Consider the following 13,131-nt stretch of genomic DNA (forward strand, 5'->3'; position numbering starts at 1 on the left):
TAGTGATTACGGGTGTAATAACTCGATAAATGTGGGCTAGGAAGCAGCACATAACTAGCTAGTTTCCGCGTAATAAACTATAGACATGATGAAAGTTGGTTTGTTTTCTACCGTACTCACGACTTGTAATTTCTGTGTATTGTGATTCTGTTAGCTGCGAAGTGCATCGATTGGAACTATCCTGGCCGCCTAACATGATACTCGAAAGCTCCATCTATTAACCATAAAATTGTTAAAGTTACCTAGGTCTTTCGATCTGGTAGCGTGGCAGATTCGCCGAAAATTACATCTGTTACTCCGTCACAGCTCCGATGGATCAATGTAACCGGTGGTATGATGCGCGCACCCCCACACTGCACGATACAGGGTATCTAGCAGTGGACACTCCACGTGACATTGAATCTGTCCGTCCTTGGTCCCATCCGTAACAATTGCCCCCAACCAAGTCTTGGACGACATTCAAACCCGCGACGCAGGCAGCCAATGCGGTAACTGTACGTTATCAACCACCTCACCAAAAGCTGTCGTTTACAAATTCTAACCTGCAGAAGTCGCGAATCGTCCCAACTTCCCCCCACTGGTTGTCGAGCCGCGAGCGCAATTCTTTTTTGCCCTTTCCCACGCGAGGGACCAACAGCAAGCACCTACGCCAGCAGAGCGGCGAGGTAATTCCCAGAAAACAAAAAGGGAGGAGAAGGGGGGAAAAGAAACGAGACGAGACGCTGGACAAGAGGGGAGAAGAAGAAGAAGAAAAGACAATGTCCTTCTTCAGAATCACCCTCCACCGCTCGGCAATCGGGCTGCCCGAGCGGACGAGGGGCGTCCTCGCGGCGCTGGGGCTGCGCAAGCGCATGCAGACCGTCTTCCACCCCGTGGAGCCGCAGTTTGCAGGCATGATCTTCAAGGTCAAGGAGCTGGTGAAGGTGGAGGAGGTGCGGGAGAAGCTGACCGCCGGGGAGGTGAGGAGGGCGAGGACGCCCGACGCCGGCTTCTACGTCGAGCGGGCGGTGAGGAGGATGTGATTTTCGCGCGAGGAAGAAGAAAAAGAAAGAAAAAAGAAAAGAACTTGTTGCATATATGGCCCGTCGGGAAACAAAATCACTGTATCATATTGTACGACTAAAAAAGCAGCATTGATTTCGCTACCCTTACCCCCCCCGGGCTTCCTGGACCTGAGATGTAGTATACATGGAGTTGATGACAAAAATGGAACAATTTTGGGTTGTGCGCTTTGAAACATTAAAAGCTTCTCGCCTTGTCTACGTACTCCTGCGACGGGGTCTCGTACTCATTCACAAAGTATGTCTCGCAGTGCCGGCCTAGCCAAACTGTAAATTTGCCGATTTCCTCTCTCAGGCGGGAAACGGACTGTTGGTCCATGTTTGTTTGGGCTAGAAGCTCGGGCAGGGAAACTTGAATATGAAATTGTTAGCATTAGAGTAGAGAGAGAGAGAGAGAAAAAAAAAGGGGGGGGGATTTTTGTGGCGAAGCGTACCAAGTAGGCGGGATAAGTGCTCGGCGCCGTAGACATCGCAGACACTTTTGTACTTGGTGGATTCTACATTGTCCCATAGTTTACGAAGGTCCATGTACTGGTGGCGCTCAAAGCTTGGAGGGGTTAGTTTTAAATTGGTCAAGAGATAGAGTTGGTTTATGAATGAGGCGGGAATTAGGGGGTGGCAGGGGACATGGGCGGAGAGTGATGGTTACAAGGCAAATATCAGGGTGGATGTATCAAGATGAATGTCATGAAGAGATTGGTTGATTGATGGACCATACCGATACAATAGGATTCTGCTGAGTGCCTTTTCGAAGTACTCCCGGAACCCAGCAACAACTTCAACCAAAATATCCATGCTGGCAGATCCCTCTTCCCGATGGGGCCGCTCAAATGAGAGGTAGTCCTCGAGGATTCGGGTGACGGGCTTCGGGTGCGGGAGAGGCACAAGCTGGTTGTTTTTTGTAATGTTCTCCCAGTCGTCGACGAGCATGGCCTGGATGTGATCGGGCACGGGGAGATTGATCATGGGTTTGCTGTGAAAGGCGTCCTCCTATTGGCATTGGTTAGTCGCGTGGCGGTAAAATGCCAAACCGGCAGTACCGAATAAAGACATGTGCAATTTGCAAAGCAGTTTGCAGGACAGGCACCACTTGGACGCCGTGGTTCAAGCACCCGATGAAGTGGGTTGAGGCGCGGATGGAAGGGAACACACCGCCGGACGAGTGGACCGCCGACTCATGATTGCGGCTCAAACTCTTAGAGCGCCTGCCTCTTGTGTCAAAACTTTTTGGTCAAGTGTTGGGCTCCTAACCCCTACGCTCCCTGCTTGGGCGACGGCGTGTGTGGCTTTGGGAGCCGCCTTTGTGTGTCTAGGGAGCCTTTTGGGGGAGTCTGCGGGAGGGGAGGGGGGCACTTCGTAGCGATTGTCAAACAGGATCCTTCCTTGGGCGCTCAGATAGCGATGATTGACCTGGGGGAATTGCAAAAGATGATCGGGGGCCATGCGGAGACGCTTGATTTTGCTGGCAATGTTGCTCCGTCTGCTGCCCGGAGGTGTTGCAGGCGGACCCGGGCGAGGCGCTGGCGCGATAGTCGCGGCGTCTGCGTGCCCTGCGTGTCCTGCGTGCTCTGCGTCGTCTTCTGCGTGTGGGCACCCACGCACGTTGGACAGGGGGAATGTCTGGCGTGCATGTTCCCTCGGTGGGCGAGCAGTACTTGGTAGCTTCTTTGCCCTGGCGCTTTTGCAGCCCTTGCCCTTGCCATCGTCTTTGGAGACCTTCTTGGAGACCTTGGAGACCTTCTTGGAGACCTTTGAGACCTTGGTGATCTTGTTGACCTTGGGGACTTTGGCTGTATTGGAAGCCTTGGTGGTGTTGACGCCTCGCCCAACCTTGGGGCGCTTGGGGGCCTGGGAGACGACGCAGCGGGGCATTTTGATGCCACTGAATCGGCTGAAGACGAAATGTCTTTTCTTGGGACAGAAGTAGATGGGTGCAAAAGGGTGAGTAAAATAAAAATGCTGCGCAGGTCGCCGTGTCCAGCCCAGGCACAAACTCGTCGATATATATATATATATATGTATGTATATACCACGGCGTTTATACTTTGGCCGAGTATAGACATCAAAGAACCACTAGCCAGAGAGTTCAAGCCGGCGGCCGACGATAGACTGCAAAAGGGACTAGAATGAGGATTTAGGTTGAAGCAAGCACAGGTTTGGTCGCACCACAAGGGCCGTCCAGGCTGTTGCAACCAGAAAACGCCCAAGCATGAGTCTGAGGCGCTGACATGGTATCCTCTAGACAAGAGAAGACGCTCTCATACATAAAAGCCCAAAGAAACACGGCAAAGCGAGGCAAATGCGGCTCAAGATGTTTGCTTCGCCCTGCCCGTCGTAGACATGGCCAGCACTCGCGGCACACCACGGCTGCGCCGTGCACACGCCAGACCAAAACGCAAAATAACCACGAGCTTGCACGAAAAAAAAAAAAAGTCTCTCACCTGCTCTAGTTCCCAGTCTTTGCCTCTCCTCCCCCCTCTCCCCCCTTGAGGAGCGCCTGAGCCCCGTTCCTCACTGCCTCTGGCCGAGTCGCCGCCCTTGAGGTTCTTCTTGGGTTGCTTGGAGTTTTTCTGCATGCTGCTCTTGACCTGGGCGTGAAGCTGGGCCGCCAGCTCCTTGTGCTCGTCGTCAAAGGGCCGGATTCTGTCTGCGAGAACCCAGTCGTCCCAGGTGTTCTTCCAGCCCTTGTAGTGCACTTTGTAGCGGAAGCCGTCGCCGGGCTTCTCGCCAGGCTGTACATCCATGACCTTGGCCTCGTAGAGCATGTCCATGTGGAAGCAGAGAACCTTTTCATCCTTGTTGAACTGGGGCGTCTGTTGTTGACGCGCGGGAGCCATGGTGGAAGAGGATGTGTTTGTTGCAAGTAATGATGCTTCTGTACAGGCCGTTGATAGCGTCTCTGTGGCGTCTGGTGATGATGATGATGGATGGGGCGGGCTTCTGAGGCGTACAGGATTTGCCAAAATACTCGTAATGCAAGCCGAAAACTAGAGGCGCAGTCGACAGTGACGAAAAAAAGAAATTAAATGAAAAAGAAAAAATGAAAAGAATTGCTGTGCGACGACAGCTCTATTCACAAATGGTCGGAGCGAGAGGCCAATGCTGGCGCTGGCAGCACAGGATGAACGAGCCAGCAGGTCAGTCGGCTGGCTTGTCTGTGTGAGAGGAACATTTGAAGCCGCGTTAATTGACTGCATCTCATAGTTCTGCGCACGCGACGACGCGATTTTCTGTGGGACATGGAGTCAGCACCCGTACGGCATCCATCGACGGGGCTGCCTGTGATTGGCTGGCGCCGCACCGCCGGCAGTCAAGGGCCAGGTTCCGCCGTCTCTTCGGCAGCAATTGGCGAACCGCTCCATTAAATAAACCACTGCGACATCAGAGTGTGACCTGAAATCCATCCACGATTCACTTTTCAAGTGCCTTGAGTAGGCACATACATGTTTGAAGCGGCTCCGGCTCTGGCTTGTGTGATTTGTTGTACTTGCATACATACATGATAGTGTGGCTACTCCACCGTAAACCGACACCATCATCCACCTCTCAACGAGGGCCATCGCGTCAACCCAAACCTCGCCTCGCCAACACTCCCATGACAAAACGCGCCATTCAAATAGAACAAAACAAGACAAAATGGCACCAACCGAATCCGACATCCTGAAGCACTACCTCCTCCTCCCAGCGCCTCTTACATCCATCCAGACCCTCGACCAGTTCCGCGCCCTCTTCCCACGCTCGTGGCAAGCGCACCCCCAAGTCCGCCTCCTCTTCCGCGACCTCCAAGCCCAGCGCAACATCGTCATCAACACCGTCACAGAGAACATTGATGACGAGGCACGACGCGGCGTAGCCATGCGCCGGGAGGTACTTCGCGTAGCGCTGGAGGAAAGCAGGGACGACGACGGCGACGCAGAGGTTGACATTGAGAGAGCGGTACGTTTTTTTTTTCAAAGTGCTTGAAAGCATTTTTTCCCCCGGCTAAGACAAGAAAAATACACAGCTCTTTGGGAACAAGTCGGGCGCCAAACGCTCCAAATATACCCTCCACACCGTGATTCCAGATCTCCATGGCGCCGCGGCAGCCATGCAGTCCGAGATGCAGCGACTCGAGGACGAAGAGGCCGAGCTTGTCGCTTCCATACGCCAGACCATTGAGGACCTGAGCGATCTGCAGTACGGCAAATTGTCTAATCCCCAGCTCAATAAGGACGTGTTGGAGGGCCTGGCCTCCTTGCAGGATGCGTGCGCGAGCAAGACGTAAAAAAACTACTGGCATTAATTATTTGCTTTGGTCTACTTTGAGCACCCTCCCAGAGAACATGTAAGTCGCCTGCCTGCCTTGCCTGCCACGTATTGAAACTACATCCAAGAAAAAAAGCACAAATGACATTTTACACATCCGCCTCCGGTTTATGGATATCCCGTTTTTTTAGTCATGTCCGTAAAATTCACACATGCAGCGTTTCAACCCCGCCACACAATACCATATTCCTAACACGTGTAGCTGAAAATAGTAAAATACGACGTCAACGACTCAAATTTTGCGCAACAAAGCACGTCTACTGAGGTCGACCCTGGCCGGCGGCTGCACCAGGGCGTGCCGCACCAGGGGCGCCGGCACCGGGCTGCATGCGGTTGCCCATGAAGCTGCGACTGGCAAAGGAGACGATCAACATGAAGAGCCAGTTTGGGACGAGGCCAAACGCCCACATGACGTAGCCGTAGGGGACGGAGAGGCCGAGCTCGGTAGCCTTGCCGTTGAAGGGATGGAACCACGAGTCGAGGGGGACGAAGCCGGCCGCCTGCTTGGACTCGGCGCCGTTGAGCTTGACGAGATCCTCGGAGGTGGTGGAGGTAAGGTTGAGCCGTTTCTTGTAGATGTCAACGGTGGCGGGTGCGGGAAGCATGTTGATGGACCAGACGCTGCCGGCGCCGGCGGACCAGGCGTTGCAAAGGATGGGCTGGTCGTCGCAGTTGAGCATGCCCATGTGCGGAGAGCCGGGGAGGATGGCGAACTTGGCGGCCGTTTCGTTGAAAGCCTGCTCAACCTTGCCGCAATGGCCTGCGAGTTTTGGGTGTCAGCAAAACGAGGCACATCAAGACACTCGTGCAAGGACCGCGCGGCCGAATGGGAAGGGGAAAAAAAAAAGAAGAAACTCACCGAAACAAGTCTTGTTACGGCCGGAAATCAACACCCACCATTCGGTGGGAACTGTAGCTCCTGGAGCAACAGGCTCATATAGTGTCTCCTTCCAGTTCTCGAGGGTCAACGTAGACATCTTCATGCTACCCAGCTTCGCCTCCAGTGCCGCCACGGGATCATGCTTTCCCGGGTTGGGGATGTACCCGCTCATCTTGTCCATGAAGGTCTGGAATTGCGCTTTGTACTGCGCCAATGGATCTTCCTGGGCGGACGCCAGGAGCGGCAGGGCCGCGATAATGGCAGAGGCGGAGACGCGCATTGTGGATTTTCTTGTCTTTTTTTCTTCCGTCTATTTTTTTATCGGGATGCCACGGGGGTGGATGGTTTCCTGGCGGTATAATTGGGCGGCAGGAATGAAAACGTCTCGAGGTAGGCTCGTTGGCAATGAAAGAGCGAAACAAAGGTCGAGGGATGAAGAAATGGGAAATGGGGACATGGAATGAGATGAAGTGGAAACGGAGTCGGAGAGACCGCCTGCGCGAAAAGGGTTCTGGGTTGCGTGGCGGCCGTCAACGTCTGGGGTTTGCGGGCATGGAGGTGGACTGTGGACATCAATCAATGGGGAGGGAGGGAGACACGGAGCTCAGCAACGGCCGAAGCCCTCTTTGGCAATTTGACCTGTGCGGGCCCAATCAATTCGCGGGATGCCATTTACGGGCCGCTTTACTGGTTGGGCCGTCCATATCCTGGCACCAGACGCCTTTAATTAGCGGAAAGCTGGTAGAGTCTGGTCCAATGGTTCGCCCGAGCTTGGTTGAACATGACGGCAGGCGGGGCGAAGAGTAGTGAACCTTTACAGTACGGAGTACGTAGTTAGACACCAAGCGAGAGTCGACCTCTCGGCCATTCTGCTGAATTGAGCTCGCTGTACTCCGTAATCTCACATCATCCGTCCTCTTACTGAAGTGTTGGGACCTGCGGCTGCTCGTCAGCACGTACAACATGCACCACGTCCCGCCTGGGAGTTTCGGCCTCTCAATACCCTGCCTGAACATGCAAGCTCATGTGGGCCACCACCAGCTCTGACGGGCAAAACGCCATTTTGTATTGCTCATCCCAGTCACACCCCAACTTACACCTCACCACATTGCCGGACAGCAAATAAAGAAACGCAAAATCCCCAAGCGCAATCGATCCAAATGGTGTCTATCCTCCGATACTGCTCTTCGCTCTCTTTCCGCAAGCACTAACACATATACACAGGCGCCAAACCCCGAGCGCAAACGCGTCCGGCCCCAAAACGCGTCCAACCAGCTCAAAAAGCGCGGACGACCCAGGAAAAGCGACGTCGAGCCCGACACCACGCGCAAACAAACACAGCCCACAATCCGCGAGAGTTGGGGCTCTGCCGCGGGCCGACGAGTCACCGCAGGCGAAGACGAGAGACCGTCCAAGAGGCCTCGCGCATCAGATGCCTCGCGACGAAGCAGCCAGGGCGCAGCCGTCATTGGGCGCCGAGGAATCCCCCAGCCGAACCAACCCGGCCCCCTCCGCCGAGCGACAGTCCGCGACGACGACAACGACGACAACATCGAGGCATCTCGCCCTTCCCCGCCGTCCCCCGAAAAGCCCTACGTCCACGTCGCCCCCCACACCCGACGCGTGCGCCAGTCGGCCATCGAGGCCAAGTGGACGCCGCTGGCCAACGCCTCCCTGACGGCCGTCTCAGACACGCTGCAGTACGCGCAGCGTCCCATCCTCCAGCGCCTCGCAGACTCCGAGTTCCGCCGCGAGCACACGGCCTCGGCCGTCCGCCAGGTGGCCCAGCGCATCGCGCGCAAGGTCGCGCGCGGCCTGCCCTTCCCGCCGGCCAGCATGCCCGCCAACGTCGGCCGCGCGCCCCTGCAGAGCGACGCCGGCCGCGAGGTCGAGCTCAACTTCGAGAGCGTCCTCGACGGCAAGCTCAGCCTCGAGAGGCAGCTCGAGCCCGCGCTCGACGCGCTCGACGTCCTCCGCCGGGAGAAGGACGCCGTCGAGGAGGAGCTGGAGCGCGACTACGACACCCTGCGCAACCTCGAGGCCGGCGCGAGGGCCCAGGCCAGGGAGCAGAGGAGTCTGCTCAAGAAGGCCCATCTTTTGACGCCCGCGCCCTCGGCCAAGCTGGACGGCGGGCGGGCCGACGCCAAGGACAGCGACGACGGGTTCGTCTTTGGCCGCCGCCGCGACCCGGGCGCGGAGCCGGGCAGTGCGTTCACGGTGAGTTGCCCTCTGGCTTTGCTTTTTCTCCTTGTTTTTCGAGGTTGCTGATGACGGCGAGCAGGGGGTCCAGGACGATGATGAGATTCACCCGCTTGTGGTGCAGCTCGGTGACCATGTGGACAGTATACGGGGGAATCTGGAGCAGACGGAGGGTATTCTGCCGCTGTTGGCCAGGAGCAAGGCCTCGTTGAGAGCGGTGCTGCTCAAGCACTTGGATCAGCGGGCGTATGAGCAGGTCGTTTTGGGCTGAGCTGCTTGCCAACTAGTCAAAAACGAAACGTTTTTGTGTATATTTGATTGCAATGTTGGGAATATAGCGGGATGATTGGCAACATGCTTCTTTATGGATTCTTTGGGCGTTGACAGACGGTTGCATTGGCTTTTTTCTTCGGACGTATTATGGGGTTTGGCTTGGAACTGGATACATGGATTTACGAATTGAACGACTGGGTACCTAGATAGACATGGCACTCTACGAAATGATACATTAGCCTGCGGGAAGGGCATTATGAAACAGGCACCACGGCATCACGGGAGATTACGTTGCAGCTTCTATTTTGTGTAGTGCCATCTCGTTGTATTCAGTCTCCATACCTGGATGACCATTTTTTGTAACTTGCTAACTCATTGTAGAGCCAAGCCCAGAAACACACCAGACGAGTCTAGTCACATCCAAAAAAAATCAGTCAAGGGGTCCAGACAATTTACAGCTGACCGCTCTTGTCAATGACAATCTTCTTCTTGGTCTTGCCGGAGCCGCTGCCCATAGTCTCAATCTTCTTGACGATGTCCATACCCTCGACAACCTCACCAAAGACGACATGCTTTCCATCGAGCCACGAGGTGACAACGGTGGTGATGAAGAACTGAGATCCGTTGCTGGAAATCACACAGTCAGCATTGCATTTGAAACTGGCTGTTTGAACAGGGGCCAGGGTCTACGACGTACGTGTTAGGACCGGCGTTGGCCATGGACAGCAAACCAGGCTTGGTGTGCTTCAGGCTGAAGTTCTCGTCGGCAAACTTTTCGCCATAGATGGACTTGCCGCCAGTGCCCTAGAGGTGGATTGTCAGCACACGTGTTCCCAGCATAGCCAGGTAGCTCTGGCGGCTAGCTTTTAACACATACGTTGTGGTTGGTGAAGTCACCGCCCTGAAGCATAAAGTCGGGAATGACACGGTGGAAAGAAGAGCCGGCGTATCCAAAGCCCTTCTCACCAGTGGCAAGGGCGCGGAAGTTCTCAGCAGTCTTGGGGACTACATCGTTGTAGAGCTTGAAGACGATCTTGCCGAGGGGAGCTACACGGAGAGGCATGCCATTGCCAGTTAGCGATTGTTCCATAATTGCGGTGAGCAGGGACGCTGTAGAAACATACCACCGTCGGCGGAGACGTCGAAGAAGACCTGGGGCTGAGTCATGGTTGGCGGATTGATGCGTGGGAATTCAATGGGAAGGGAGTCTTGAGAAAAAGAGAAGATGTTGAAAGAGGGAAATCTCGAATGGAGGGGAAGCAAGTGAGGGGTCAAACGTCATTCACGTCCTGGGGAGGGGGGATTGGTAGAAAATGGATCAAAACAGGACCCAGGTGTGAGCAGTTGGCAGCGGCTGTGCCAATCAGCTTCGCGTGTTGCGTTGACCCGGTTTCACGGTGGCACCGCCGCCCATCTGGTTGGCTGAGCCGAGCTTTTTCTTTATGCTTCGATCTGGTGGGGGAAATCGTCAGCTCCGAGAAGAAGCTTCGGCATCAATTGACGCAGTTCGTGGGCGTGGACTTTGATATGCTGAGGAACGTCGGCTACTACGAAGGCTATGTGTGCGAATGTGCACATAGATAAGTAGAGAGGCTGTATGCCTGTTGTGCTCCAAGACGGGCCGCCGTCTGTGCTCCCTTGATAGCTGCGGTAGCTCCCTGGGTACCTAGGGTAATCTAATAAGGCGGCAGGTACCTTAATTTAAACTGGGACACAGTGCGAGGCGACATGCGCACGACATCTTTCTGCTGACCAAGAGAACAGACCACACACGACGTGGCTATTCCATCATGTTCACACTGCTACACCCACAAATGAAATGCCCTTGCCCGAAATAGTCGCGTCGATAATAATACTCCGCGATCATGGGGTCCTACAGATGCCAACAAGAATAGCAAACTCTTCAGTATTCAAATTCTAGTCGACGCAACCAGGCGTTCGTTCATAATGTCGTTTCCAAGCTTCAAACCATTCATTTCTCAAAACCAGGTCAGAAGGACCCAGATAGAATACATATGTACATACACACGAAGAATAAATAGTAAACCAAGTATCTACCCCAAAATAATAAAAAAAAGGGCAACCAGTGGTTCTGGAATTGCATCAAGGATCCATACCAGTCGTGCTCAGTATGTCTTTAATCCTCAATATATGCCACGTAACTAGTTGCTTCAACGTCTCGAGTATAATCGAGAGACAATGCACCATCGGTGTTTCTCTCCAGGCAAGACGCAAGCTTTTTGTTCTGCAGAGTGTTGAATTGATATCATAAAAATCCATGGTACAAAAGATCCCAAATTTTCCGAGATGTGAGAATGGTCTCTTCCTCGTCTATGTCCTCCTCGTCCCTAACATGAGGTCGATGGCCTCAACAGGAAATTGCCACTTCGCCCACTATTCCGCTGGGATATCCGCTTCCATGACACGCTAATGGCTCACAAGTGAGAAGCAAAATGAAATTCATCATCCGCCCTTTTATTTTGGCCTTCGTTGTCCCGCAACGCCACCAGCTAAGATTTAGCGAAGACGAGCATAGCCGCCAGAGGGCTTGGGAGAGCCACTGGTGTGTGTGCCATTACCAGTAGGGTAGGGGACAACGGTGACAGTCTTCTGGAGAGTTGTGGTCTCATCAGTGCAGTCGGATGAGGTTTGGTCACCGTCGCCGGGAGCAGAAGTTGGCTTGGGGTTGCCGGCATTGGTAGTGGTAGGGCCGCCAATGGTAACGTAGACGGTAGAGGCTGGGAGAGTGACGGTCTCCTTGGCCTCAGTGACGGTGACGGTTGAGGGAGCACAGGTGCCGTTGCCACCGGGGTTGCCACCGGGGTTGCCACCGGGGTTGCCTCCAGCAGACGTGGTAGGATGAGTTCGTGAAACAGTAACAGTACGCGTGACTTTGGTGGTAGAAGTCAAGGTCGTCACTTGGTCGCTGCCAGTAGGCGCAAGAGTAGTAGGATCAGCGGTTGCTTCAGATGTGGGAGCGCTGGGCTGAGAAGCTGTGACGAGGATAGTAGAGGTGACAACGGAGGCGGACGTGCCAGTTCCGAGAGTAAGGGTCACAGTCTTTGAGGTCACAACTGGCTGGGCAGAGGTGGCAGTGGAATTGGCGGGAAGCGTAGATGGAGCAGGCGAGGCCTTTGTAGTAGGAGACAGAGTCGTGCCAGTGAGGCCACCGGTAGAGGCCTTGTCTATGATTGAAGATGAGACCTTGCCGACCTCGCTGATGGGGCAGACAATCGTGGTCAGGACAACGGTGTCGGTGACAGTAGCGGTGGTCTTCTGAGACTCTGGGAGCGTAGCGACGTCGGTAGGGTGAGCCGGGCAGTTGGTGACAGTAGGAGCACAGCTAGTAATAGTGTGAACCTGAGTGGTTTTGATAGTCACCGTGGTCAGGCCGTCAGCGGAGGTCGTATTGGCACGAGGGAAGTGCAGATGGTGGTGTCGGCCGGGAGTGTAGGCCGAGGCAACGGCGGCCAACATGCCAAGAGTAGCAACAGCGGACTTCATCTTGTCGGTGATGATATTGGTAGAGAGGTTGATAAGGGTCTGGTGTCGTGCGACGGTTCGATTGAATGGCAATCTGATAGACTGTACTTGGAGTACTCAATCCCGTAAAGCTTGACTATTGGCAAAGAGCGAAAGTCGATTCCGCGATGGAAAAGTGGTAGCCTAGCTTGCTCACTCGAAGATAAAGAACGAAAGGAGATGAACGGTCAGTGGTTTTCTGTGAGACGTAGCCTGCTTGACGTCGTGAATCGATATAAAGCTGTGATAGCAAGGACGGCGGTAGAAAACGCGCCAAAAAGAATGTGTGAATAGTCAGATGGACTTGAGGGAGAAGAGAGAGTGAAGGAGAAAAGAAAGCCAAGATATGGAGAGAGAATCAGGGCCTAGATGAAGGCCGTCCAGAAAGGAGAGGAGGCGGAGCAGGCAAGGAAGAAGCGGCGCATCCATCGAAAGTTTCTCCAACCATGTTCTCCGTATTGTACATGCGCACTACATACATGCTCCGTATTGAGGTATTGTACAATGTAGGTAGAGTAATACTAGCCGTCGTATGCAGGCCAATGCAGCTAGTAGTAGTAGTACACGACGGCCACGGCGTTGTCGTGGGTGGGGTGGGTTCAATGTTGAGTGATGTTGGACGGCCATGGACATGGGGCCAAAACAAGAACAAGGGTCAGGGCCCGTGGCCAGGAGGTTCGGTCAGCATCCACAAGATTAGAACCGACGAAACGGATTGCGGTGCTGCGCGGTTGTCAGCTTGTACTGCACAATACCGTTACGTTCGTCAGTCCGAGTGTTCGTACCGAGCTCTCCATACTTGATTGAATCCCGCCCCTCCTGACCCCACAGGCCCAAATGAAAAAAATATCGGAGCCAAGGAAAAGAACAAATTGAAGGCGCACAGCCACC

At 54.3% G+C, this 13,131-nt stretch overlaps 7 protein-coding genes across 7 annotated transcripts; 3 read left to right on the top strand and 4 right to left on the bottom strand.

The window, feature by feature from the left end:
- Positions 1 to 758: 758 nt before the first annotated feature.
- G6M90_00g071520 (mitochondrial 54S ribosomal protein uL30m) lies at positions 759 to 1,022 on the top strand (the record flags this gene model as incomplete). The annotated part of the gene is made up of 1 exon (XM_014690422.1): positions 759 to 1,022. The coding sequence occupies one exon, from the start codon at positions 759 to 761 to the stop codon at positions 1,020 to 1,022; it is 264 nt and encodes an 87-aa protein (XP_014545908.1).
- Positions 1,023 to 1,239: 217 nt separating this feature from the next.
- eaf3 (Chromatin modification-related protein eaf3) lies at positions 1,240 to 3,898 on the bottom strand (the record flags this gene model as incomplete). The annotated part of the gene is made up of 5 exons (XM_014690421.2): positions 1,240 to 1,412; positions 1,496 to 1,608; positions 1,780 to 2,051; positions 2,319 to 2,972; positions 3,503 to 3,898. 5 exons carry the CDS (start codon positions 3,896 to 3,898, stop codon positions 1,240 to 1,242), a joined length of 1,608 nt encoding a protein of 535 aa, XP_014545907.2.
- A 799-nt stretch (positions 3,899 to 4,697) lies between these two features.
- Positions 4,698 to 5,325, top strand: G6M90_00g071540 (uncharacterized protein; the record flags this gene model as incomplete). The annotated part of the gene is made up of 2 exons (XM_014690419.1): positions 4,698 to 4,997; positions 5,065 to 5,325. The coding sequence occupies 2 exons, from the start codon at positions 4,698 to 4,700 to the stop codon at positions 5,323 to 5,325; spliced, it is 561 nt and encodes a 186-aa protein (XP_014545905.1).
- Positions 5,326 to 5,623: 298 nt separating this feature from the next.
- G6M90_00g071550 (uncharacterized protein) lies at positions 5,624 to 6,526 on the bottom strand (the record flags this gene model as incomplete). The annotated part of the gene is made up of 2 exons (XM_014690418.1): positions 5,624 to 6,126; positions 6,226 to 6,526. The coding sequence occupies 2 exons, from the start codon at positions 6,524 to 6,526 to the stop codon at positions 5,624 to 5,626; spliced, it is 804 nt and encodes a 267-aa protein (XP_014545904.1).
- An 880-nt stretch (positions 6,527 to 7,406) lies between these two features.
- G6M90_00g071560 (uncharacterized protein) lies at positions 7,407 to 8,716 on the top strand (the record flags this gene model as incomplete). The annotated part of the gene is made up of 3 exons (XM_066130956.1): positions 7,407 to 7,409; positions 7,471 to 8,463; positions 8,528 to 8,716. 3 exons carry the CDS (start codon positions 7,407 to 7,409, stop codon positions 8,714 to 8,716), a joined length of 1,185 nt encoding a protein of 394 aa, XP_065987252.1.
- Positions 8,717 to 9,170: 454 nt separating this feature from the next.
- ppi1 (Peptidyl-prolyl cis-trans isomerase) lies at positions 9,171 to 9,885 on the bottom strand (the record flags this gene model as incomplete). Its single annotated transcript, XM_014690416.1, has 4 exons — positions 9,171 to 9,345; positions 9,416 to 9,522; positions 9,596 to 9,765; positions 9,843 to 9,885. 4 exons carry the CDS (start codon positions 9,883 to 9,885, stop codon positions 9,171 to 9,173), a joined length of 495 nt encoding a protein of 164 aa, XP_014545902.1.
- A 1,350-nt stretch (positions 9,886 to 11,235) lies between these two features.
- On the bottom strand, positions 11,236 to 12,222 carry G6M90_00g071580 (uncharacterized protein; the record flags this gene model as incomplete). The annotated part of the gene is made up of 1 exon (XM_014690415.1): positions 11,236 to 12,222. The coding sequence occupies one exon, from the start codon at positions 12,220 to 12,222 to the stop codon at positions 11,236 to 11,238; it is 987 nt and encodes a 328-aa protein (XP_014545901.1).
- Positions 12,223 to 13,131: the final 909 nt, after the last annotated feature.

This window comes from Metarhizium brunneum, chromosome 4 (assembly GCF_013426205.1).
Source record: "Metarhizium brunneum chromosome 4, complete sequence".
In the NCBI taxonomy this organism is placed as follows: Eukaryota; Fungi; Ascomycota; class Sordariomycetes; order Hypocreales; family Clavicipitaceae; genus Metarhizium; species Metarhizium brunneum.